Raw genomic sequence first — 24,349 nt, 5'->3', positions numbered from 1 at the left:
CATACTAACATTCTTAAGTTCTTTCATCTCCTGCAGCAACTTAAAATTTAGAAAATTAAGTCAAAGTAAAAAATGTTGAAAAAAATTTTAAGAGTAATTTTAGATTGGAAGCTTCCTAAAGCAAGAGCCTGGATTTCATATTTCTTGCGCTCTTTCCCGCAAACCTTGTCCCACAATATTTGGCATCATGACAGGAACTCAATGGCATGTATAGCACGTGATTTTTCTTAGTATTTGAAATTTCCTGGATATATTTCTCCACTGGATCTCATTTACCTTTACAATCACAGCTCCCAAATAGAAACATTAAGTAAACAGGTTAAAAAAAATAGTCTATTTTAAAATTGGGCTTTCTCTACAAGTGACTTCTAGTATGAAAATGAATGGCTTGGTACTAGGAAAAGGTACTTTTGCCTCCTTTTTCCCCTTTGAAAGTGACTGACACTTGGATCTTGAGCTTTGATATTTCCTTTTTATTCCATCTATGCCTACCAGTGGTCAGACTGACAAACGTCCCAGCTAGTGTCACCCATCCTCTGAAATTTTCACTTTGCCTCTATTATAGCGCAACCACATTGCATTGAAAAGATTTGTTTATGCATCTCTATCTCGTACCAGACTGAGTGAGCTCTTTGGGTTCAGGCGCTCAGACCCATGTCTTTAGTATCTAGCAGGATGACTGTCCCATACTTTCTCCAGACAGGGGCTCAATAAATGTTAAATAAGAACAAAAAGACATGTACAAATAACGAAGAGACAAACGATATCGAAACATTACAGGTACTTACAATATAATTGAAGGACGTGTCAGTAAGCACGGCAAACTGACGAAACAACGTGTGCCTGGTAAACATCTCATCTTTAAGGACATGAAAGCTACAATAAAAGAAATGGTGAAATTAAAATGTATAGAGATCATAAGAGAAAGCAAATTAATATCACATTCATGTGGTTAGGAACTACAGTTTTCATTGTGAAAGGGATACAAGTAAAAAATTTGAAATATTATGAATTTGTTACTTCTTTCATTTTTAGCTATTTTTTAAAGGCTTTATTTTTAAGCAAGCCCTACACCCAGCATGGGGCTTGAATGCACAACCTTGAGATCAAGAGTGGTATGCTCTACTGACTGAGTCAGCCAGCCATCTCTGCTTTTTTCATTTTTTTTTTTTAAGATTTTATTTATTTGTCAGAGAGAGAGGGAGAGAGAGCGAGCACAGGCAGACAGAATGGCAGGCAGAGGCAGAGGGAGAAGCAGGCTCCCTGCCGAGCAAGGAGCCCGATGCGGGACTCGATCCCAGGATGCTGGGATCATGACCTGAGCCGAAGGCAGCTGCTCAACCAACTGAGCCACCCAGGTGTCCCAGCTTTTTTCATTTTTAAAATGACATATTTCCCAGCCCTGAAAAGCCACAGAAGCAATGAATGACAACCCAGTATCAATGAGCATCTTGACCCCAAACTGTGGTTTTGCTTTTTTTTTTTTTTAATTTTTTTCAAGATTTTATTTACTTGAGAAAGAGAGAGAGAGACAGGAAGACAGAGAGAGAATGACAGCAGAGAAGAGGGAGAGGGAGAAGCAGACTCCCTGCTGAACTCCAAGCTACATGCAGGGCTCCATCCCAGGACCCTGAGACCATGACCTGAACTGAAGTCAGACGTTTAGCTGACTGAGCCACCCAGGTGCCCCCAAACTGTACCTTTAAAAATATTTCTTCCTAAAAGGAGTCAGGACATCTTTCAGAAATGGCTGTTTCTAGATCTAAGATGATACATGTCCAAGCCGAGCCTGGAACATTTTAGTGTTAAGGGAGTCATCAAAGACTGTACCAAAAGAACACAGTAGTAAACCTTGAGCAATAAACCTTGAGGGAGAGGGCTCCTACTAACTTACAGTTGGAGAAATTGAGCATCAAAAATAATTATTATAATGTAGTGAAACACAACAACTATATTAAAAATTTGGGAAATTCTCAGCCTATCCAGATTGCAAATCTTGTTCAAAGTAGGAGATTCACTCTCAGAAAAGCATATTCTGAAGATAAAGGACAACTTTTGGGTAGCCACTAGGAAGGAACAAAAAAAATCCCAGTGTTCTGTCACACGGAAGGTCTTAGAAGAGAGTGGGTGTGTCTCAGGGGCCAAAACCACAATGAGGTATCATTGCATAACTGCCCCCGCATGACTAAAACCAAAAAGACAGACAATAGCAAGTGTTGGATAGAACACAGAGAAATGGGAGCTCTCATCCATTGGTTGTGTAATTGTAAAGTGGTGCAGCCACTTTGGAAAACAGCTTGGCAGTTCCTCGAAATGTTAAACATAGAATTATCATATGACTTAGCAATTTCTTCCAGTATATGCCTAAGAGAATTAAAAACATATGTTCCACACCAAAACCTGTACATGACTGTTAATAGCAGCATTATATACAGTAACCAAAAATTGGAAGTAATTAAAATGTCTACACATGGAAGAATGGGTAAACAAAATGTAGTATATCCGCCCACAATGGAGTATTATTTGGCAACCAAAAACAATGAACAGATGAACTCGAGAACATTATGCCAAGTGAAAGGAGCTAGTCACAAAAGGTCACATAGCATATGATTCTGTGTAGAAAAGGTCACATAGCATATGATTCTGTGCATATGAAATGTCCAGAACAGGCAAAGTCATAGAGACAGAAAGTAGATTAGTTGCTAATGGCTGGCAGTGATGGCCATGGGGTGTGGCTGCCAATAGATATGGAGTTCCTTTATGGGTTGATGACATGTCCTGATTTAGGGAGTGGTAATTGTTGTCCAACTCTGAATACACTAAAAACCATCCTTTAAAAGGGTGGTACATAAACCATAAGCCAATAAAGTTGCTATACAATAATTTACTATGTGCGCTTAAAAAATGGAAACTTACAAATAAAGAAGAAAGAAAAAGGCAGAGCAATGATGACTTTAATATCACTATGATGAAGAAAACAGAGCAAAATTTTGGTAAAAATAGATAAAAAGATGGCGAATTTCAGCACAGAATTGGAATCCACTGAAAAAAATGACTAGTCATCTTAGAACTGAAACCATCATATATGATATTAAGAAGTCACTACATGGGCTGAATAGTAGGATGGATTCAGCAGAGCACAGACAGGATTATTCATCTCAAAGGCAGATCAATAAAAAAATACATATATTCAAAGTGAAGCCTATAGAGGAAAGAGTAGGAAACCAGACAGGAGTGTAAGAAACATGTGGGTTGGAGTCAAAAGGCACAACTTACATATAATTAGAATCCTAGAGGAGGAGACATGATAGTTGGTAAGTCTCAGCATGCCTGGTAGAAGCCAGTACTCGATGCACCGGCATCATGAACAGGCTGAGGGAAAAAAACTACTAGCACAGAAAAATTCTACACTCAGAGAAGTTATTCTTCAATCATGAAGGTAAAATAAAGACATTTTCCCACAAAGGAAAGCTGACGGAATTAGTTGCCGGCAAACCTATACGAAAAGAAAAACTAAAGAGAGCTATTGGGACAGGAGGAAGATGATCCCAGATGGAAACACATTGAAAGCAGGAAGAAATAAAAAGCTCAAAGAGTAAAAATGTTAACGGAAGTGAATACTGACTACGCCTAGCAATAATTATAATGTTCGATGGTGTTAAACATTTGTATGGAATTAAAATGAAAATGTGGGAGGAGGTTAAATGGAGCTAAAATATTCTAAGGTTCTGGAATTCTTTCTTTTTTTTCTTTTTCATTGAAATATAATTGATTTGCACTATCCTGTTGGTTTCAGGTGTACAACATGATGACTCTAAGGTTCTAGAATTCTTGAGGAAGTAGTAAATAGAAATTTGTAGAAGACTGTGGTAAGCAAAGAATGTGGGTTAAAATTTCAAAAAGAGTAAAGAATGAATAACTAACAAGTCCGTAGAAGAAAATATGGAATAAAAATACGTTGATTAGTTCAAAAAAAGGTGAAAAGGAGAGAAGAAGAAACAGGTTGGCTAAATAGAAAAAAAAAAAGTGTTATGTGGTAGATACAAACCCAGCAATACCAGTAATCTCACTAAAAGTAAATCAAGTAGGGCAATAAAATAAATAAGGCAGGCAGTCAGATGAAAAATGCAGCTCTACACTTCTTACAAGAGACCCATTCAAATATAAAACAAGATAGGTTGAAAGAAAAAAATCTGGGGAAAAAGCACCATGCAGTCTGAATCAATGAAGAGTGATAGAGCTATATTAACACCAGATGAAATAGACATTAAGCAGGAAGCATTTTACAGATAGAGAGGGATGGCTCATAATGATACGTACACATGCTAGCTTCATAATAAGATACCAGGATTTGAATTTGTAGGTATCCAGCAACGAAGCCATAAAATATTTAAAGCAAAAATTGACAGAACTGAAAAAGAAATAGATAAATCTATAAGCACAGTGGAAAACTTAATACTCCTATCTTAATAGTCGGAACTGTAGCAAAAATTTAAGGATTAAAAGATACAAAAAATACAATGGTTAAACTTGGCCTAATTGAAATATATAAAACACTGCACCCAGTGAAAGAATTCCTCTTCTTTCTAAGTGTACATGAATCATTTTTCCAAAATCAACAATATGCTGAGCAGAAAACAAGTATCAAAAATTTTAGCAGATTGAAATAATTCAGAGTAGGTTCTCTGAGCCCAGTAGACTTAATCTAGAAACACAATTAGGCAATCTTCAACTACCCGGAAATAAAACATATCACTTCTAAATAACCCATGGATCAAAGAGAAAATAAAATCAAATTTGAAAATGTTTTCTACTGAACAATAGAATGTAACATGTTGCAATTTGTGGGATGCAACTGAAGCAGGGCTTAGAGGACAGTGTATAGGCTGAAATGTTTGTAGTAGAAGAAAAAAATCTGAAAACCAATGATCTCAGCTTTCTTTTCAGGAAGGATAACAAATCATACTCAAAGGAAGTAGAAGGAAGAAAACAATGAAGATGAGAACAGAAACTAATGAAAAGAAAACAAAAATATGAGAAAAATTCAACAAAGGAAAAATGATTTCTTTGAAATAAATAATAAATCTGTGACTGCACTGTTAGTATCCATCCCACACCATGACACGGTACGTGGGATTACACACAGTCTCTGTTGTATATCACCTTGAATGAGTGTTTGCTGATGCAACCACACGAGAGAGACGATGGGTTATGTCCCGGCATTATGTCCCAATTAGTCAATTAAGTGAGAAAACATATAGAAAATAGGTAATCATACTTGCTGCTATTCCAAATGTTTAGATAACAACTTAAAGTCTGCCTAGACCAAAATGATGAAGTGAACGTAGACCATCTTGATGAACAGCAAATCAACTTGAAGTAAAACTGAGACATTCTTGTAAATGGTCATTGAAATATGGGATGACCACTGGGACAGAGGGAAGGGTAAACATTAAGGATCAGAGTCAACCCCACAGGGGCGCCTGGGTGGCTCATTTGGTGTATCAAGCCCCAGAAGGAATCCTGCTACCGGCTCCCTGGTGGGGGTCTGCTTGTCCCTCTCTCTCTCTCTGCCCACAACCCCCACCCCTGCTCATTCTCTCTCTCTCTCTTTCTCTCAAATAAATAAATAAAATCTTATAAAAAAAAAAAAAACCTGAACCCCACAGAAATAAGTCAGGAAAAGAGAGTCCTAGTTTCAGAGAGAATCCACAATCCATGTTTAGGGAAATTAAATTCAGCCTGTTTAAGCCCGTTTCAGTCTCCCGTTTCTCACCTGTGTCTGTACTCTGCTCTTAGAGTACCTGTACGAGGTAGTTAGAGCAGAAATTAAGATGCACGTTTTTCAGAGCACAGAGCGTTACCAGCACAGACCTGAAGCACAAGCAAGAGTGCAAAGCAGAACATTTTACCAAAAGGAGGAGATCTTTCTCTCACCACCTGATGGTACTCCTGCTAGCACGAGGATTCTCCATGTCCCCCCTGGGATTACTTCAGGGTGATGTATGCAGCAACGTATAGGATTTTATGTTTTTTCTCCCTCTCTCTCATATGCCCTCACGGTCATTGTGTATGCTTATGGGTTGCTGTGCAAATGTAAGGCATTATCGGCCCATGAAGTCCTGTGTGAGTCTCGTGCTTGACCTCTGACATCAGACCAACCCTGAATACATCCTGTCCTGAATGCTCCTTGACTGGGAGAAAATCTTACAACGGAACTTCCAACGTGTGATAAAGAGAAGAGAATCTGGGAGACATTATGGCCAGAATATAGATGTTTTAAATTAACATGTTAGGACAAGGGGAAAAAATAGGCATTTTCTCTACTTGGTGTTACTTTTAGCCTTTCCAGAATTTTACACTAGTCACTTACTCCACTTTTAAAAAGGCAAAGGTGACATGGGGAAGATAAAATGATTATGTGAGCGAAGGACAGATCTGAGAATTTAAGGAATTGGTACTGTTTTGTCTGTGAAAGGATAGAGGATCCAGTATATAAAACAATTTTATAAAGAAGATCTAGACCAGTTAAATATTATGATGTGCAAATGAACAGGAAACTGTTTTAATAGCCCCATGAGGGAAGATGACTAGGTAGGTCTGATTAAGCCAGAAACCAAGAACAGGCTGTCTGTCCTGTTGATCCTTTAAAACTGAAATACAGAGTTGGGGGAATGAAATAAAATCTTCCATCATTTTTTCTTTGAAGTGACTTTGACAACTCTTCTATTTTAAGCCAATTACTTTGCATTTCTTATTAAAGGTGGATGCTGGCATTCCATATTAATTAATATGCACAGAAAAAATGCAAGGCTCCCAATCACCTTAAAAGATGATTAGTCACATTTTTATAAATAGAATTTATATATATCCCCACATACCTATTCCTGAGAATATAGAACTTCTTTTCCCAGTTTTTGTTTATCTGTTCTGATTCTTTCTTAAATCTGTAATAGATTTATAGATGGTTAAATGTTGTATTAGCCACACATGAACAATTATGCTTCATTATTACTAGTACCTTTCTGTCTTCTTTTTTTCATTTTCTAAATCAGCCTTTAGTATTTGTATTTGCTTCTCCAAAACACGTGTGTCTTCAGCCTTTCAATAGAAAATGCATCACCAAGTGAATGAAATGAATAATATATTCTGTTTCTCCATAAATCTGAAAAGCTATTTCTATTACATAGCATGCATAGTCTACCTATCAAAAAGAATTTGAGGGAATAGTGAGTTATGTTTACTTGCAAATCCCCATAAATTATAAGAATTAAAGATCCATCCTCCATGTCTTGTAAGTGATTCATTCAAAGGCAGCCAGTTCTAAACAATATTATAAAACAATCAAAACGTATCTTCATCATGCCTCCCCCTACCAGGTATCCCTTTTTCTAAATTTTGTTTTCCCTCTCTCACTGTGACCTCTCCAGCTCATTAAAGGCAGGAGCTGCTTCAGTTACTCTATTTATTTCCTTCCTTCCTTCCCTCCTTCCTCTCCTTTCTTTCTCTCTCCTTCCTTCCTTCCTTCCTTCCTTCCTTCCTTTTTCTTACCAAAACTGTTCTCAGGAAAGGATCTGATCAAATCAATCCCATGAGAGCTTTATGTCATCCATTTCTCAGGACTGTTTATATTTTACAAGGGGACAAAGTTTAGGAGAAGGAATGAATCTCTAACAGTGGAATTGGAGGCATATCGTGAATGAGAGAGATTTCTTTGGATCCAACAGAGACGTACTCCAGAATCAGACTACAGTGGGAATCAGGTCCTTTGTCTCTTCATAAGACTGACTCTCGGTGTAGCTTTCAAAGTCATTGCCACTTTTGCAGAATAGCCAGCATCAATATAAACAGTAAGCATGTTAGTAGTAATGGTCATATTAATCAATAATATACCTTAGCCACTGGCAATTTCACCTTTTCTTCTTGCACCGCAGCTGGTTTTACGTGCTTCACCTGGTGTGAAAATAAACCAACGTAAATATAACATTTCAAATCAGTGCATAAAGATGTGGTTTTTCTGCAGCTTAGAGACAGGCAACTGAGCCTTAGAATATGCAAACCATAGTCCCACAGGGGTCTTCTCGGCCTTCTCTTGTACGAAGTCCAGGGCTTTTGTACATTGCCTTTACAACTGCATAATCACAGCCCATTAAGACCAACTTTCCTACTACCATCTTTTCAAGGTACATTTCTCTGCACTCATATTGGGCAAATTTTACTATTATAGTTTTTAAAAATGAAGCAGTCAGTTATTATTCAGTGAAGTCAAAAGCTTTAAGAAGACTTTATTTTAAATGATGATTATAATGACTTTTCACCACTGTTATCTCTCTGATGATAGGAGCACATGACGGTGAGAAGACATACTGAATATAAAAATCTGCTTGGATAGCTATCTGTGGGTTCCTACACAAAAGACAGAAGAAGGGACTCCTTATTACTACCACTACCTCTCCGGTGGGTTCTGTGACCCAAAAGACCTTGAATCTGTTGCCCGCCTTGGTGAGGTGGGCCCCACCCAGGAAGGTGTAGAGCCAGGTCCAGAACTAGAGAGTTCTGCAGAATAAAGTAAAAGGAACTTAGAGCTAGCTCCCCTTGAGTAATTAGAAAGACTGGGAAGAGAGAAAGACCAGGCAAGGCCACAAGGCTTGGTGGTGTTAGAACTTAGAGATAGCTCCCCTTGAGTAATTAGAAGGACTGGGAAGAGAGAAAGAGAGAGAGAGAGAGAGAGGGAGGCCAGGCAAGGCCACAAGGCTTGGTGTGGTAACGTCACCAGTGACCAGTTCCAGGGGTGATGGCCACTATTCAATTTGAAATGTCATCTTGTTGATGCCTGGTCACTGTCCCCTCCCTTCTTCAATCTCCCCAAATTTACATATACAAAAAGGTCCTGAGAGTGGGTTTTTTTAGTAGACATCACAGAATTGGACGGAATTCAAGGTCTGATTAAACAAAATGGGAAGCAGAGCACAGTGAAACTTGGGAACTGACTTAGTTCTATGGAAGAAGGAGCCAGACATGGAGACAACCACCAGAAGATGCTATGGGCATCTGTGGGCCTGGGACATGCTCTAGGCTGCCACAAAGCACAGAAGGTGGGTTTGAACCAATTTTATTTATATCTGAAGGAACAGAGGGAACACAGCTGACATCAACTGCCACAAATAAAGAAACAACAAGATTTGTAGTAACAGCCATAAAAGCTATAGTTTATTGAGCGCCGATTCTGTGCCAGGCAAGTTGCATATATTATTGTTTATTTCTATACACCACCCTATTGGCTTCTTCATATTACTTTAGTTTATTTTAAAGATTTTATATATATATTTGAGAGAGAGCACGTGCATGCTCAAGTGGAGGCAAGGAGCAGAGGGGGAGGAAGAGGGAGAGAATTTCAAGGATACTCCATGCTGAGCACGAGCCCCAGTAGGGGCTCAATCCTATGACCCTGATATCAGGACCTGAGCCGAAATCAAAAGTTTGCCTTCAACCAACTGAGCCACCCAGACGCCCCTTGTATTACTTTAGATTTTTTGTAATAGATAATACATGCATTTTTAAAACAAACTACAAATAGCATTCACGAACCTGAAACTCTCATTTCCCAGAAGCTAAAGTTTTGTTTGCTCATTGTGTTTTGTTTTCATTTTTCTCATCATTATTGTAAATAAATAACAGTCCTTATTGATTTGGGCTTCTCCACAAATAAAGATTAAGAATTTAAAGCATTCACATTACCTTCCACCTTCTGTATCTCCCCCAGATGCCTGTTTTTTTTTTTTTAATTTGCAAATGTTTAGCTCATATCATAGTTGCCTTTATTATCATTTCAAAATATATAAACTTCTATATTTTGATTTATTAACTCCCTGCTGAGAAAGATGGGAGGTTTATTTAATCTTTTGTCCCCCCTAACACTCTTCTCTCTCAACCTCCCAGTTTTTGGAAGCCATGTTATTTTTACATTGTTAATGTCTATAGGATTTTTCTTTTTTTTTTTTTTTAAGATTTTATTTATTTGAGAGAGAGAGAGAGAGAGAGCATGAGCGAGGAGACGGTCAGAGGGAGAAGCAGACTCCCCATGGAGCTGGGAGCCCGATGCGGGACTCAATCCCAGGACTCTGGGATCATGACCTGAGCTGAAGGCAGTTGCTTAATCAACTAAGCCACCCAGGTGCCCTATAGGATTTTTCGTAAACTATAATTAGGTACCCCACGCTTTGTCTACAGCCTGATTCTAAAAAGTGAAATGTGTTTCTGCAGCTATTACTTACCGTAGGACCAAGAAGTATAATTGGCTCCACAGGGAAGACTGTAAGTGAACCTGTAACTAAGCTTTGCTACTGAAAGGAGGCTCTTCCCAGTGTGCTCTAATGTTACAACTTTTCATTTTCTAGCTCCCCTTCCTTCTGAGTCACACTGACTTTCTCCTTCCTCTTGCATCCTTATCATCCTGCATATTGGATTCTCTCTACGTTCTTGAATAATTTTTTTAAACAGGTTCCAAGTATAGTAAACTTTTTGAGTTTCACACATTCAAAAATATCTTTATTTCTCTTACTCAGTTGAGACTTTAGTTTGGATATAAGAATTAGGATTCGAAATTTTTTTCCTTTTGAAAACTTTGTTTTATTTTCTTGTAGCAACCAGTGATGACAATGAGAAAATTAGTTTCCTCGTTTGTGTTCCATTACAGGTAAACTGTTTTTTTTTTTCTCTTCTTAATTCTTTTTTTTTTTAAATTTTTATTTTTTCAGCATAACAATATTCATTATTTTTGCACCACACCCAGTGCTCTATGCAATCCGTGCCCTCTACAATACCCACCACCTGGTGCCCACAACCTCCCACCCCCCACCCCTTCAAAATTCTCAGATCGTTTTTCAGAGTCCATAGTCTCTCATGGTTCACCTCCCCTTCCAATTTCCCTCAACTCCCTTCTCCTCTCCATCTCCCCTTGTCCTCCATGCTATTTGTTATGCTCCACAAATAAGTGAAACCATATGATAATTGACTCTCTCTGCTTGACTTATTTCACTCAGCATAATCTCTTCCAGTCCCGTCCATGTTGCTACAAAACTTGGGTATTCATCCTTTCTTTTTTCTTTTTTCTTTTTTTTTTTTTTTTTTACAGCTTTATAAACATATATTTTATCCCCAGGGGTACAGGTCTGCGAATCGCCAGGTTTACACACTTCACAACACTCACCATAGCACATACCCTCCCCAATATCCATAACCCCACCCCCTCTCCCAACCCCCTCCCCCCATCAACCCTCAGTTTGTTTTGTGAGATTAAGAGTCACTTATGGTTTGTCTCCCTCCCAATCCCATCTTGTTTCTTTTACTCTTCTCCTACCCCCTCAACCCCCCATGTTGCATCTCCTCTCCCTCATATCAGGGAGATCATATGATAGTTGTCTTTCTCCGATTGACTTATTTCGCTAAGCATGATACCCTCTAGTTCCATCCACGTCGTCACAAATGGCAAGATTTCATTTCTTTTGATGGCTGCATAGTATTCCATTGTGTATATATACCACATCTTCTTTATCCATTCGTCTGTGGATGGACATCTAGGTTCTTTCCATAGTTTGGCTATTGTAGACATTGCTGCTATAAACATTCGGGTGCACGTGCCCCTTCGGATCACTACGTTTGTATCTTTAGGGTAAATACCCAGCAGTGCAATTGCTGGGTCATAGGGTAGTACTATTTTCAACATTTTGAGGAACCTCCATGCTGTTTTCCAGAGTGGTTGCACCAGCTTGCATTCCCACCAACAGTGTAGGAGGGTTCCCCTTTCTCCGCATCCTCGCCAGCATCTGTCATTTCCTGACTTGTTCATTTTAGCCATTCTGACTGGTGTGAGATGATATCTCATGGTGGTTTTGATTTGTATTTCCCTGATGCCGAGTGATATGGAGCACTTTTTCATGTGTCTGTTGGCCATCTGGATGTCTTCTTTGCAGAAATGTCTGTTCATGTCCTCTGCCCATTTCTTGATTGGATTATTTGTTCTTTGGGTGTTGAGTTTGCTAAGTTCTTTATAGATTTTGGACACTAGCCCTTTATCTGATATGTCATTTGCAAATATCTTCTCCCATTCTGTCAGTTGTCTTTTGGTTTTGTTCACTGTTTCCTTTGCTGTGCAAAAGCTTTTGATCTTGATAAAATCCCAAAAGTTCATTTTTGCCCTTGCTTCCCTTGCCTTTGGTGATGTTCCTAGGAAGATGTTGCTGCGGCTGAGGTCGAAGAGGTTGCTGCCTGTGTTCTCCTCGAGGATTTTGATGGATTCCTTTCTCACATTGAGATCCTTCATCCATTTTGAGTCTATTTTCGTGTGTGGTGTAAGGAAATGATCCAATTTCATTTTTCTGCATGTGGCTGTCCAATTTTCCCAACACCATTTATTGAAGAGGCTGTCTTTGTTCCATTGGACATTCTTTCCTGCTTTGTCGAAGCTGAGTTGACCATAGAGTTGAGGGTCCATTTCTGGGCTCTCTATTCTGTTCCATTGATCTATGTGTCTGTTTTTGTGCCAGTACCATGCTGTCTTGATGATGACAGCTTTGTAATAGAGCTTGAAGTCCGGAATTGTGATGCCACCAACTTTGGCTTTCTTTTTCAATATTCCTTTGGCTATTCGAGGTCTTTTCTGGTTCCATATAAATTTTAGGATTATTTGTTCCATTTCTTTGAAAAAAATGGATGGTACTTTGATAGGAATTGCATTAAATGTGTAGATTGCTTTAGGTAGCATAGACATTTTCACAATATTTATTCTTCCAATCCAGGAGCATGGAACATTTTTCCATTTCTTTGTGTCTTCCTCAATTTCTTTCATGAGTACTTTATAGTTTTCTGAGTATAGATTCTTAGTCTCTTTGGTTAGGTTTATTCCTAGGTATCTTATAGTTTTGGGCGCAATTGTAAATGGGATGGACTCTTTAATTTCTCTTTCTTCTGTCTTGTTGTTGGTGTAGAGAAATGCAACTGATTTCTGTGCATTGATTTTATATCCTGACACTTTACTGAATTCCTGTACAAGTTCTAGCAGTTTTGGAGTGGAGTCTTTTGGGTTTTCCACATATAGTATCATATCATCTGCAAAGAGTGATAGTTTGACTTCTTCTTTGCTGATTTGGATGCCTTTAATTTCCTTTTGTTGTCTGATTGCTGAGGCTAGGACTTCTAGTACTATGTTGAATAGCAGTGGTGATAACGGACATCCCTGCCGTGTTCCTGACCTTAGCGGAAAAGCTTTCAGTTTTTCTCCATTGAGAATGATATTTGCGGTGGGTTTTTCATAGATGGCTTTGATAATATTGAGGTATGTGCCGTCTATCCCTACACTTTGAAGAGTTTTGATCAGGAAGGGATGCTGTACTTTGTCAAATGCTTTTTCAGCATCTATGGAGAGTATCATATGGTTCTTGTTCTTTCTTTTATTAATGTGTTGTATCACATTGATTGATTTGCGGATGTTGAACCAACCTTGCAGCCCTGGAATAAATCCCACTTGGTCGTGCTGAATAATCCTTTTAATGTACTGTTGAATCCTATTGGCTAGTATTTTGGCGAGAATTTTTGCATCTGTGTTCATCAAGGATATTGGTCTGTAGTTCTCTTTTTTGTTGGGATCCTTGTCTGGTTTTGGGATCAAGGTGATGCTGGCCTCATAAAATGAGTTTGGAAGTTTTCCTTCTATTTCTATTTTTTTGGAACAGTTTCAGGAGAATAGGAATTAGTTCTTCTTTAAATGTTTGGTAGAATTCCCCCGGGAAGCCGTCTGGCCCTGGGCTTTTGTTTGTTTGGAGATTTTTGATGACTGTTTCAATCTCCTTACTGGTTATGGGTCTGTTCAGGCTTTCTATTTCTTCCTGGTTCAGTTGTGGTAGTTTATATGTCTCTAGGAATGCATCCATTTCTTCCAGATTGTCAAATTTGTTGGCATAGAGTTGCTCATAGTATGTTCTTATAATTGTCTGTATTTCTTTGGTGTTCGTTGTGATCTCTCCTCTTTCATTCATGATTTTATTTATTTGGGTCCTTTCTCTTTTCTTTTTGATAAGTCTGGCCAGGGGTTTATCAATCTTATTAATTCTTTCAAAGAACCAGCTCCTAGTTTCGTTGATTTGTTCTATTGTTTTTTTTGGTTTCTATTTCATTGATTTCTGCTCTGATCTTTATGATTTCTCTTCTCCTGCTGGGTTTAGGGTTTCTTTCTTGTTCTTTCTCCAGCTCCTTTAGGTGTAGGGTTAGGTTGTGTACCTGAGACCTTTCTTGTTTCTTGAGAAAGGCTTGTACCGCTATATATTTTCCTCTCAGGACTGCCTTTGTTGTGTCCCACAGATTCTGAACCGTTGTGTTTTCATTATCATTTGTTTCCATAAATTTTTTCAATTCTTCTTTAATTTCCTGGTTGACCCATTCATTCTTTAGAAGGATGCTGTTTAGTCTCCATGTATTTGGGTTCTTTCCAAATTTCCTCTTGTTATTGAGTTCTAGCTTTAGAGCATTGTGGTCTGAAAATATGCAGGGAATGATCCCAATCTTTTGATACCGGTTGAGACTTGATTTAGGACCAAGAATGTGATCTATTCTGGAGAATGTTCCATGTGCACTAGAGAAGAATGTGTATTCTGTTGCTTTGGGATGAATTGTTCTGAATATATCTGTGATGTCCATCTGGTCCAGTGTGTCATTTAAGGCCTTGATTTCCTTGTTGATCTTTTGCTTGGATGATCTGTCCATTTCAGTGAGGGGAGTGTTAAAATCCCCTACTATTATTGTATTCTTGTCGATGTGTTTCTTTGATTTTGTTATTAATTGGTTTATATAGTTGGCTGCTCCCACGTTAGGGGCATAGATATTTAAAATTGTTAGATCTTCTTGTTGGACAGTTCCTTTGAGTATGATATAGTGTCCTTCCTCATCTCTTATTATTATCTTTGGCTTAAAATCTAATTGATCTGATATAAGGATTGCCACTCCTGCTTTCTTCTGATGTCCATTAGCATGGTAAATTCTTTTCCACCCCCTCACTTTAAACCTGGAGGTGTCTTCGGGTTTAAGATGAGTTTCTTGTAGGCAACATATAGATGGGTTTTGTTTTTTTATCCATTCTGATACCCGGTGTCTTTTGATTGGGGCATTTAGCCCATTCACATTCAGGGTAAGTATTGAGAGATATGAATTTAGTGCCATCGTATTGCCTGTAAGGTGACTGTTATTGTATATTGTCTCTGTTTCTTTCTGATCTACTACTTTGAGGGTCTCTCTTTGCTTAGAGGACCCCTTTCAATATTTCCTGTAGAGCTGGTTTGGTATTTGCAAATTCTTTCAGTTTTTGTTTGTCCTGGAAGCTTTTAATCTCTCCTTCTATTTTCAATGATAGCCTAGCTGGATATAGTATTCTTGGCTGCATGTTTTTCTCATTTAGTACTCTGAATATATCATGCCAGCTTTTTCTGGCCTGCCAGGTCTCTGTGGATAAGTCTGCTGCCAATCTAATATTTTTACCATTGTATGTTACAGACTTCTTTTCCCGGGCTGCCTTCAGGATCTTTTCTTTGTCACTAAGACTTGTAAATTTTACTATTAGGTGACGGGGTGTGGACCTATTCTTATTGATTTTGAGGGGGGTTCTCTGAACCTCCTGAATTTTGATGCTTGTTCCCTTTGCCATATTGGGGAAATTCTCTCCAATAATTCTCTCCAATATACCTTCTGCTCCCCTCTCTGTTTCCTTTTCTTCTAGAATCCCAATTATTCTAATGTTGTTTCGTCTTATGGTGTCACTTATCTCTCGAATTCTCCCCTCGTGGTCCAGTAGCTGTTTGTCCCTCTTTTGCTCAGCTTCTTTATTCTCTGTCATTTGGTCTTCTATATCGCTAATTCTTTCTTCTGCCTCATTTATCCTAGCAGTGAGAGCCTCCATTTTTGATTGCACCTCATTAATAGCTTTTTTGATTTCAACTTGGTTCGATTTTAGTTCTTTTATTTCTCCAGAAAGGGCTTTTATATCTCCTGAGAGGGTTGCTTTAATATCTTCCATGCCTTTTTCAAGCCCGGCTAGAAACTTGAGAATCGTCATTCTGAACTCTATATCTGACATATTACCAATGTCTGTATTGATTAGGTCCCTAGCCTTTGGTACTGCCTCTTGTTCTTTTTTTTGTTGTGAATTTTTCCGCCTTGTCATTTTGTCCAGATAAGAGTTTATGAAGGAGCAAGTAAAATACTAAAAGGGTGGCAACAACCCCAGGAAAATATGCTTTAGCCAAATCAGAAGAGATCCCGAATTGTGAGGGGGGAGAAAGGGGATAAAAAGGGGTTCAGAAAGAAAGAAAAAAGAAAAAAAAAAGAAAAAAGAATAAACTATTAAAAAAAAGAAAGCCGATAAAGAAAAAATATAAAAAGAGGAAAATATATATATATATTAGATAAACTATTTAAAAAACGTTAAAAAAAGAAAACGGTAAAAGTTAAAAAAAAATTTAGCAGAAGAAGAGAAAAAGAAAAAAAAATTGACAAAGAAAAAAAAATTAAATTAACTGCAAGGCTAAAAAATCATGGGGAGAAAGCCATGAGTTCCGTGCTTTGCTTTCTTCTCCTCTGGAATTCTGCCGCTCTCCTTGGTAAGTGAACTTGGTCCTGGCTGGGTTTCCCGTAGATCTTCTGGGGGAGGGGCCCATTGTAGTGATTCTCAAGCGTCTTTGCCCCAGGCGGAGTTGCACCGCCCTTACCCGGGGCCGCGCTGAGTCATCCGCTCGGGTTCGCTTTCGCTTTCGGGAGCTTTTGTTCCCTGAGCGCTTTCCGTAGAGTCTGGAGGGCGGGAATGAAGATGGCGGCCTCCCGGTCTCCGGCCCGGAGGAGCCGAGAGCCCGGGGCCCCACTCCTCAGTGCGCCCTCAGAGAACAGCGCCAAATGACTCCCGTCACCCTGGCCTCCGGCCGCGCTCCGAGCTGACCGAGCCTGCGACCGGTTCAAGGCAACCCGGAGCTGAGAGTCACTCCTCGGCTCTGTCTCTGCAGCCGGCTTCCCCGTTCTAATACCGGTAAGCTCTGCGACACTGAGACACCCCCGATCCTTCTGCGATCCTGCGGGACCTGAGGCCGCGCTTACCCCGCCTGGGCTTCACCCCAGTTAAGCCTCTGGAGCGATGTCCCTCAGCGGAACAGACTTTTACAAGTCCTGATTTTGCTCCGTTGCTCTGCCGCTCGCCGGGAGCCGGCCCCTCCCCCCGCAGTCTATCTTCCCGTCGCTTTGGATTCACTTCTCCGCCAGTCCTACCTTGCAGAAAGTGGTTGATTTTCTGTTTCTGGAATTGCTGTTCTTCTTCTCTTCAATCTCCCGTTGGATTTGTAGGTGTTTGCAATCTTTAGATAAGCTATTTAGCTGATCTCCCGCTACCCGAAGTAGTCTCAGCTGCTACTTCTCCGCCATCTTGACTCCTCCTCTCTTCTTAATTCTTAGAGACCTAAAGTTTCACCAGGATGTACCTGATGTTTTCATCAATTCTAAGACATATTTTATGTCCCACTCAATGTTTTAACATTTTTGAAACTGAGATGCCTTATAACTGGTGTGCACATCATAATTTAATAGGCAATAGTTTTGCTCATGGTACCTAAAATAAGGATGTGCCTTACAACCACTAGCATATGAGATTTAATGAAATACAACAGATTCTCTGCTTTTCTTTTTAATCCCATTTAGCACTTAATGGGGCTTTCCCATCTGAACCTTAATGTTTCTTCGCTTTAGTTTATGGAAATTTTCTTTTATTTCTTTTACTGCTGTCTTACTTCCGTTGTACCTGTCTTGCTTCCTGAAAACTCTATTAGAAAGGTATTAGATCTCTTAGATTCATCCTCCATAGTTTAACTTTTCTCAAAATTTGTCTGCCATTTTACACCATGTTCTAAGAGACTTTGTTCACTTAACCTTCCAGATTATTTTTTTAAAGATTGATTGGCTGATTGATTTAAAAGAGAGAGAGAGAGTGTGGTGGAAAGGACAGAGGGAAAGGGAGAGAGAGAATCTTAAGCTGACTCAGTGCTAAGCAAGCAACCCAATGTGGAGTTCAATATCACAACCCTGAGATCATGACTCGGGCCAGAATGAAGAGTCAGACACTTAACCAACTGAGCCACCATTCTTCCAGATTATTATCTGGGTCTTCAGCTGTGTCAGTCTTATTATTCAGCCCTGCCCATTGCTGTTTTGTTGTTGTTATTGTTGTTGTTACTTTCAAGAAATTATTCTTTTCCTTATACTATTCCTTTCCCATAGTTGCCTGTCCCTCCTTAATGGAGAAGTTTCTCATGAATGTTTCCCCAAATATATTTATTTTAAAAATGTCTTTTTTGTTCATTCCCTGAATTAATCATATTTCTTATGGAGCCAATGGCTGTTTGTTCTCTTTGTTCTTTCACTCACTAAATATTTGCTGAATTCTTACTTTGTGACAGGAAGCATTCCAGGAACTAAAGGTACAACAGAAAACAGGACAGGGTTGAAGCAGAAGGGACATATTTAGAGGCATTTTGAAAGAGGCAGCACTTAGGGCACTCTGAGTGAGAAGGCACCTGCCTGGAATTTCTTATTTGGGCAACTAGATGGACAATGGTATCATTCACTAAGACAAGGAAAAAAAAATAATCAAAGTAGAGACAATTTTGTATGCTAGTATTTTTTTCTTATTTAATGAAGAAGAATTTGGTAAGTTTGGATTCGGATACTTAGAGTTTGAGAAACCCAGGGCACATTCAAATGATGACATATAATAGGCAACAGAGACAAGGGCCTGGAATTTGGGAGCGGGGTTAATCCTAGACATAGAATTTGGAGTCACCAATATTTTAGTTGAAGCTGAACACTTAGACAAGACCATTCATAAAATTTACAGAGAGCGAAAAGCAGAAGGTCAGGGATGAAACCTGTGTCCAGTTGTGGCTGACCTACAGTTCTGATTTATCCTTGGCTGATAGGGAATTTTCAAACCTGGAACCCTAACCCATTGCTCTTACCTTAGTTCTCAAAACTCTAACTCCTACTCCATTGGTCCTCACAGTCCTGGAGAGCCCTTTGGGGCCCTAGAACTACCCAAATAAATGCTCCTTTACTTGTTGACATGCTATCTCAAACTCCCTAGAAGAAACCACCAACTACTGCTACGGACCATGACTCAGTCTTCCCGTGGCCCATGTGACAGGAAGCTAAACAAAAACAAAGCCTAAGATACAGGAACACTAACAAAAACCAAAAACCGAAAGTGTTTGTTATCGTTAGCCTTCCATGGATTCAAAACCGTGAAGATGACCAAAGTGAGAGGCGTGCACTTTTTAGAATCTTTCCACTTCTTTGTTCTCAAAGGGCATAATCCCCTGGAACCCCCTCTCTCCCTCAGACACAAGGAGTACAGAGCATGTTCACTGCCATTTGGTTAACAATGGACGGAGGAAATCACTGGGGTTAAGAATTCCAAGCTTTGGAGGGCACTTGCCAGTATGCTAATGGAAAAAAAATTAACCCAAATTTTAAAAAGTAATCCACAAAAAGTTAGGAAAGCAATCTGGTAAAAGAAAATAAGTTCCCATGTAGAAAGACCTTGTATTTATTTACTTCACTATATCCAAAGTCATATCCATAATTGAAAGTTTATCAAAAAGACTCTGTTTACATTCACATATAGTAAAAACGAGTTCCAATTTTTCAAGGCTCCCTTTTCCTGCCTCTCACATAATGATCAACTCTTTAATAACTAAAGATAAGACTGTTGCTATACCATATCTTCTATAAAGCAAATAATTATTCAATCTCTCCAAAAGACAATACTTCTACAAGGACTTAGATAGCTTCTCTTTTCATTTAAAAAAAAAAAAAAAAGCACCACATGTAGACTAGAGTGTTTGCTCTCCAGTTTAAGTTGAACTTTCAACTCTACTAGAGCATGTTATATTGAATCCTGGCTCTGTGCACATTAAACCGTCATTTTGTTTTGTCAGCTGCTGACATTCCACTTTCTCTGGAATACGCATGCTGGTCTTTATGTGGCTGCTTCATTGACAGGTGCAAACATTGGACTGCTAAACAACAGATAGAGGTGAAAATGAATGGTAATATTAATAGAAAAGCAGATAACTTCCTAAGTAGGAAAATGTAAATTGAATAATTATAAAAATAACCAAAAATTGTGATTAGAAATAATTTGTTATAAGTGGTTCTCATTTTCTTGTTGAATTTATATATATAATCAAAAAATCATAAAATTAAGAAATCAGGTTCATTTATAACAGAGATTATAATTCTTAAGTTTGTTCTTCATTTTTAGCACTGCAAACATGTTAAAAACATGCTGACTTTCTAAATTAGGAATCAACAGCAAGGTTTGTAATAACAGAAGATGTGAAATTTTGTTTATTAATCGCCATTAGATTAACCATATTTCTTATCAGATCCACTTTCTCCTTTTCTTGTCCATGAAGGAGTCATTACATTCTCTTCTTTCTCCTAATTTCCACAAATATCCCTCTTCTGAAACTTTGGCCATCCTTTGTGGGCTTTCCTCCCTCCTTACCTCTCTCTCCTTTAAGCCATTAAATATATTACTATCAAAACAATCTTTCTATCTCATCATGAAGAAAGATCATCTTCTGCCCCTAAAATTTCATTAATCTTGACTTTTACATTAACATTCCTTTTTTTTTTTTTAACCCAAACACCTATTTTTTAAACACTAGTATGTCCCAGTGCATGCTGGTTGGTAGAGGAGTTGGGGGAATGACAAGCCCATGAAAAGAGGAGAACCAGTCTGTGTGCTGACAATTTGGAGAAAAGAAACTGGGGAATTAGGAATATTGAAATAAAATATGAGATGTATGCAAGCTAGCATTAATCATTGAATAGGCCAAAAGTAAAAATAAAACATTTATCTACATATATCACCGTGAATTTTCTTCTAACAACATTGTTAAGCTAGGGAATTCTCTCAAAAATAGGACAAGTCTTCATTGGATGCAGCCCAAGGCCCATTTGATGTGCCTCAAGGGGCCACTTCCTGTCTGCCAGGGGGCTTTCAGACATCTTGGCAGATGATGGGGGGCTACAAAGCCCTACAGAATCCAGGCTGATCCAGGCTGTATGCAAATCTCAGGACAAAAGTTTATGTGGATGAGGCCTCCTCCCCTGGCTCTAGATCATCCTAGACTTTACATCTAAACCTCCTATCAAACTAATCTTAAAAATTTGTACTCAAAACTCTTCCATGATGGAAATGTCTCAACTAAAGATGATGAAGCCCTTGATTATAATAGCCAAAGAATAGAAACAATATCTCTGGAAGTCTCTCTTAAATTGACAGAAGTTGGTTTAGTAAATTATGCAAGCTCCATGGAGTAAAATACTGTATGAAATTTATTATATACATTGATTGGTGTATGTGCAAATCTGCATCAAGATTTGTCTGAAAGGATGGTCACAAGGAGTTTTTAATAATTACCTCTGGGTGGCAGGATTCTTCTTTACTTTCTTCTTTGACATTTCTTTATTGAGAAAATTTGCTATAAGTATGAATATTTTATTTAAAAAAAATTCAGACTGCTGGCATCCCACATAGGATGCCAAAAAAAAAAAAAAAAAAAAAGCCACTGCTATACTAATTACTAGAATAATCCTGATAGACTACAAAGTCACAGACTTTCTGGGACCCATCAGAGAACGGAGGTCACAACCAGGCAACATGAATTCCAAAGAGGAACAAGACCTTCCAATGGGAGATATGATGCATGGTCTCACCTACAGCAGAGGCAGCACCCACCAGTTGCAACACAAGCAGGTAAGAAAAATAAGAAAAAATGTATGGAACCACTGAAATGCAAGAATGGGTTAACAGAGCGGTTTGAACTAGCTGGGGGGACATAAGGGGAGTTCACACTCATCCTCAGCTTTTTATCCCATCTCCTACCAGATGCTCAGGAGGGTTATTGAGGGCAGGGCAAAGACACTTGTTAATGGTGCAGGCTTCAGGAAGGGACCAGCGGACGCTAAGAGAAAAGTACCTTCCCTGAGATAGAAGGAAAAGTCTTAAGTCCCTGGGAGAGGGGAAGCAAACTCTCTGGCCAATCAGACTCAAAGAAGGTGATCAGTGGAGAAGTGTAAGGCACCAAGTCCCACCCACTTCTCCCAGAGCTTTCCTTCGTAGGAAAGAAAAACTTTCAGCTGCTGGGGAGGGCAGCAAAGCTTCTTGCTTCCAGGGCATTGGCGAAGGCATATTATGGTAAGGGGAAAAAAACAAAAGCAACATTTTCCTTCCCTGGTAAGCAATTGTCTTGGGCCTTGGAGTCTGTAATAATACCAAGTGGAGGTTTCTACTGTTGCAGGAGGGACAGGAAACTCCTGCCCAAGGTCAGCTTTAGATACAGGCAGAGGTAGAGCACCACAGGCAGGAAGGGCAGGAGTCCTGAGAAAGCCCACCTCTAAGGCCCAGGAACACAGCACTCCCCAAAGGCTGGTCTGAAATAGAACAAGAGAGAACCCTTTTTTCCTCACTTATGGATTACCAAAGAAGAGCTGCCTACTACTGAGGGAGGGATAGGAACCTAGAGAAAGACTTCCTCTGTGGCACAAGTGGACAGATTCTGCAAAGTCGAGGGAGGAGCAGCTCACAGAGAAAAGCATTCTGTTCCTCTCACTCCCACTCCAAGCACATACCTACTGCAAAAGGAGTATTGTGGCCTCAGTCCTTTAAGAAGAACCACAGCAACCACCAAACTCAACTCAATTCAACTTGTAGCTAGATTGGCTCAACTCGTTACCATAACAATCTGATATAAAAAGAGGAATGCCCTTTCCAGATGTGAATACTATTTACTTCCATTTCTACTAGTCTACACAGGATGTTTGGTATTTAATCAAAAATTATGAGACAGAAAAAGGCAAGGAATAAAGAACCTGTTGTCAGGAGACAAAGCTATCAATGGAACCAGGTTCAAAGATGATCCAGATCTTGGAACTATCAAATGGGGACTTTAAAATAACTATAAATAACTATAATTAAAATGTTAAAAAAGCTGGGAGAAAAGGTTAACAACATGGATGATAATAAATAATGAATTTCAGAAGAATGATGAAAAAATACATAAAGAGTTAAATGGAAATACTAGAAATGAAAAAGATAACACTAAAAATGAAGAATTTGGGCCCCTGGGTGTCTCAGATGGTTAAGCAGCTGCCTTTGGCTCAGGTCCTGGGATTGAGTCCTACATCGGCCTCCCTGCTCCTTGGGGAGCCTGTTTCTCCCTCTGCCTCTGCCTCTCTTTTATGAATAAATAAATAAAATCTCTAAGAAATGAAAAAACAAATGAATTTCTCTGATGACTCATCAATTTGAAGGTAGGACAAAAGAAATTCCCCTAACTAAAACATAAAGAGGAAAAAAATAGTTCAAAATTAAGGGGCACCCGGGTGGCTCAGTGGGTTAAGCCTCTGCCTTCGGCTCAGGTCATGATCTCAGGGTCCTGGAATTGAGCCTTACACTGGGCTCTCTGCTCAGCGGGGAGCCTGTTTCTCCCTCTCTCTGTCTGCCTCTCTGCCTACTTATCATCTCTCTCTCTGTCAAATAAATAAATACAATCTTTTGAAAAAAATATTGATGAGCAGAACATCCAAGAGTTGTGGGACAGTATCAGTCTAACATGCGTAACTGGAGTCTTAAGAGGAGAAGAGGGAGAGAGTAGGGCAAAAGAGATAATTGGAAATAATGGTCAGAAGTTAAATGAAAGATATCAAATCACAAATTCAAGAAGCTCAATCAAGGGACGGAGAGAGAAGGCATTGCTAGCAGACCTTCGCTCTAAGAGCTGCAAAAGGAAGATCTTCAGAAAGAGGGACTATGATACCAGATGGAAACTTAGATCACTTAGATCTACATTAAGAAATGAAAGCTCCAGGGGGATGCCTGACTGGCTCAGTTGGTAGAGCATGTGACTCTTGATCTCAGGGTTATGAGTTCAGGCCACACATTGGGTGTGGAGCCTACTTAAAAAATGATTAAGAAATGAAAGGTCCAGGGGCGCCTGGGTGGCTCAGTGGGTTAAGCCGCTGCCTTCGGCTCAGTTCATGATCTCGGAGTCCTGGGATTGAGCCCCGCATCGAGCTCTCTGCTCAGCAGGGAGCCTGCTTCCTCCTCTCTCTCTGCCTGCCTCTCTGCCTGCTTGTGATCTCTCTGTCAAATAAATAAATAAAATCTAAAAAAAAAGAAAAAAGAAATGAAAGGTCCAGAAATGTTATAAGTGTCAAATCTCCTATTACAAATTATATCTTTTTTATATGAAAATATATT

General features: G+C 39.1%; 1 protein-coding gene across 1 annotated transcript in view; it reads right to left on the bottom strand.

Annotated features, from left to right (window-relative positions):
• The window catches only part of C8H10orf67 (chromosome 8 C10orf67 homolog), a 158,705-nt gene that overhangs the window by 32,778 nt on the left and 101,578 nt on the right, over positions 1-24,349 (bottom strand). The window contains exons 11-14 of the mRNA XM_047743397.1: positions 7,894-7,953; positions 7,022-7,101; positions 6,882-6,947; positions 789-876 (exon numbers count right to left, since the gene is read on the bottom strand). Coding sequence (XP_047599353.1) covers positions 789-876; positions 6,882-6,947; positions 7,022-7,101; positions 7,894-7,953 — 294 coding nt within the window. The remainder of the gene's footprint in view (positions 1-788; positions 877-6,881; positions 6,948-7,021; positions 7,102-7,893; positions 7,954-24,349) is intronic.

The sequence above is a fragment of the Lutra lutra genome, chromosome 8 (assembly GCF_902655055.1).
Source record: "Lutra lutra chromosome 8, mLutLut1.2, whole genome shotgun sequence".
In the NCBI taxonomy this organism is placed as follows: domain Eukaryota; kingdom Metazoa; phylum Chordata; class Mammalia; order Carnivora; family Mustelidae; genus Lutra; species Lutra lutra.
The sequence above is the reverse complement of the archived record's forward strand: the minus strand, read 5'-3'. Positions and strand labels throughout refer to the sequence as shown.